Source organism: Alexandromys fortis, unplaced genomic scaffold, assembly GCF_014885135.2.
Source record: "Alexandromys fortis isolate MF-2015 unplaced genomic scaffold, M_Fortis_MF-2015_v1.1 scaffold_4888, whole genome shotgun sequence".
Classification (NCBI taxonomy): Eukaryota; Metazoa; Chordata; class Mammalia; order Rodentia; family Cricetidae; genus Alexandromys; species Alexandromys fortis.
Genome location: NW_026072748.1, coordinates 1 through 2,125, shown reverse-complemented (window position 1 = coordinate 2,125; position 2,125 = coordinate 1). Strand labels below are relative to the sequence as shown.

The following is a 2,125-nucleotide window of genomic DNA, read 5'->3' as shown; positions in this document are numbered from 1 at the left end:
CCACACAGCTCTTGGTTAGAGTCTTCCTGCCCATAAGCCTTGACCTCCAGAGCCTAAAGCTGAAAAGGGCTGAAGAGAGACAAGACCTATCCACCCAAGCCCACTCTGTACCTTACTGTGGGGGAAGGCAGATTTTCCCACACATGCCCTGGCAGCACTTAAAGTTGCCATCGCACTGGCCATCCCTCTCACACTTATTGGGAGGATTCAGCATCAGACATCGTCCTTGAATCTTTGGGCACCTCCCAGGCTTTGTCCTCACTGGCAACAGAAGAACCACAGGTCAGATGTGTTAAGATTTAGGCACCACATTGTGTTTCTTTTACCCATCCGCTCCAGCCCAAGCAAGGAAGATCATCCCCACTCACCCCTCACTTCAATCACCTCCTCCCAGATATGTTTCAAGAAACAGCACCCGGTTCCTCTCTAGCATCTGGCCTCTGGTCAATGCAGGTGACCAGCTGTGTGGTACTGAAAGGCTTGATGGCTTGCAGCAAGCTGTCTGAATGCCCAGATGATTTTTTTCCCAAAACCATTACAGAGTGTCTGCTTCAGACAAGTGGTTTCACCTGCCAATGGCAGCATGATGCCTTAGCTGACTGATGTGTTGCACTCGACAGCTCTTAGAAACAAGGATTTCTAGGCAGACCCTTCACTCAGCCCCAACCCCTTCACTGCTAGGTCTTGAGGTTCATTCCTCTCCCCCACGTTCCTCTGCTGGCTCACCTGGTCTGCGGATGGGAAGAGGATTGAGGCATTTGAAACCACAACGAAATTGGCAGCACCTCTTCTCCCCAGGGCATTGCCAGTCAGAATCACACTCTGGTTTCTCTCTCCTAAGGCACTTGGCGGGCTTCTTAGAAGGGCAGGCTCCAGTTTTGATAGCATCTAAAGAAAATGTCAAGAAGTTAGGAGAGTATGGAATATCTATCAAAATTCCTAGATAAAGACGACTTTCCAGAGTTTAGATCCTCATCCCAGTAGCCCACAGCTACAAAGAGAGATATCTGACTGATCCCGAGGAAAAAACAAAGCAAATAAACAAAATGACTGGCTTGGTCAAACAAGACATGTAACCAGGAAAAATCGCAGACTGAGGCGATCACAGACTGGCACAGGGTTCCCAGGCAAGTTTTTCCACCTCAGGGCTAAACTAGATTACGCAAAGACAGAAAGGGAGAATAGGAATAATGGAGACAAAGAGAAATAAATATGGAGAGAACAAACATGTGAGATGTTGAGAACTAAAGCCAGAGGCAGAAACGGAAAGGCTAAAGGACAGAAGCAGACATAGAGTGAGACCTGAGCTCACAGGATGGCCGAGTAATAAAGAGAGAACTTCTATTGAAGCCTCATGGACACCTCAGAATCCAGCCAGATATGGATGCCTCCAGAAGGTCCAGAGGAATCTGGCGAACACTCTACAGAAGAGAGCCCACTCAACCCCAGCAGCCCTCACACCCTGCACTCTGGGCAGGTTAGACCACTCTAACCCCTACTCACCATTTTTGCCTCCTTCCACAGTCCAGGATGCCAGGATCGCCAGAGCAAGAAGCACCGCGAAAGGGAAGAACCTGCTGAACTTCATGGTGAAGGCAGAGTGGCTCCAATGACCAGTGCCAAGCATCACCCTTTATATCTTTACCAGTGGGCGTGGCTGCTATTGGGCCCTCCCAGCTGCTATTGCATAGTCAGGAAGCTTAGCCAGAGAACAAAAGTCTTGATACTACAGCAGTGGACAGTAAACACCCTGTTTCAGGCAGGACCATGCGGCCAGCAGAGGAACTACCAGAGTTAAAAATGAAAGAAGTTGTTTTGAAGTTGTCCTCACAGGGACATTCCAGGAGACCACCTGAGCCTTGAGCATTGCGAAATCTGAAAGTCTGATGCCCTTTCTGGTAGAGAAGAGCAGAAAGTGTGAGTCACAGAAGGGCCACCAGGACCTGAAGCTGAAACATAGGACATGGACTCTCAGCTGAGACTGTGCAATACACCTCTATTTCTCATATTCCTGGACTTTCTGGGATTTTGAAACTCTAACCTATTGCTCAATGCAAATTTCTCCTCAAAATACAGATGACACATGGCTCAAACCACCGACATTTATCTCTGCCAAATTATTTGC

The 2,125-nt window shown here is 48.4% G+C and overlaps 1 protein-coding gene across 1 annotated transcript; it reads right to left on the bottom strand.

Moving 5' to 3' along the window:
* Positions 1-44: 44 nt before the first annotated feature.
* LOC126496463 (antileukoproteinase-like) lies at positions 45-1,757 on the bottom strand. Its single transcript, XM_050133960.1, has 3 exons — positions 1,504-1,757; positions 727-888; positions 45-261 (listed from the first exon to the last, which is right to left on the bottom strand). The coding sequence occupies exons 1-3, from the start codon at positions 1,625-1,627 to the stop codon at positions 113-115; spliced, it is 435 nt and encodes a 144-aa protein (XP_049989917.1). The 5' UTR covers positions 1,628-1,757; the 3' UTR covers positions 45-112.
* Between the last annotated feature and the right edge of the window lie 368 nt (positions 1,758-2,125).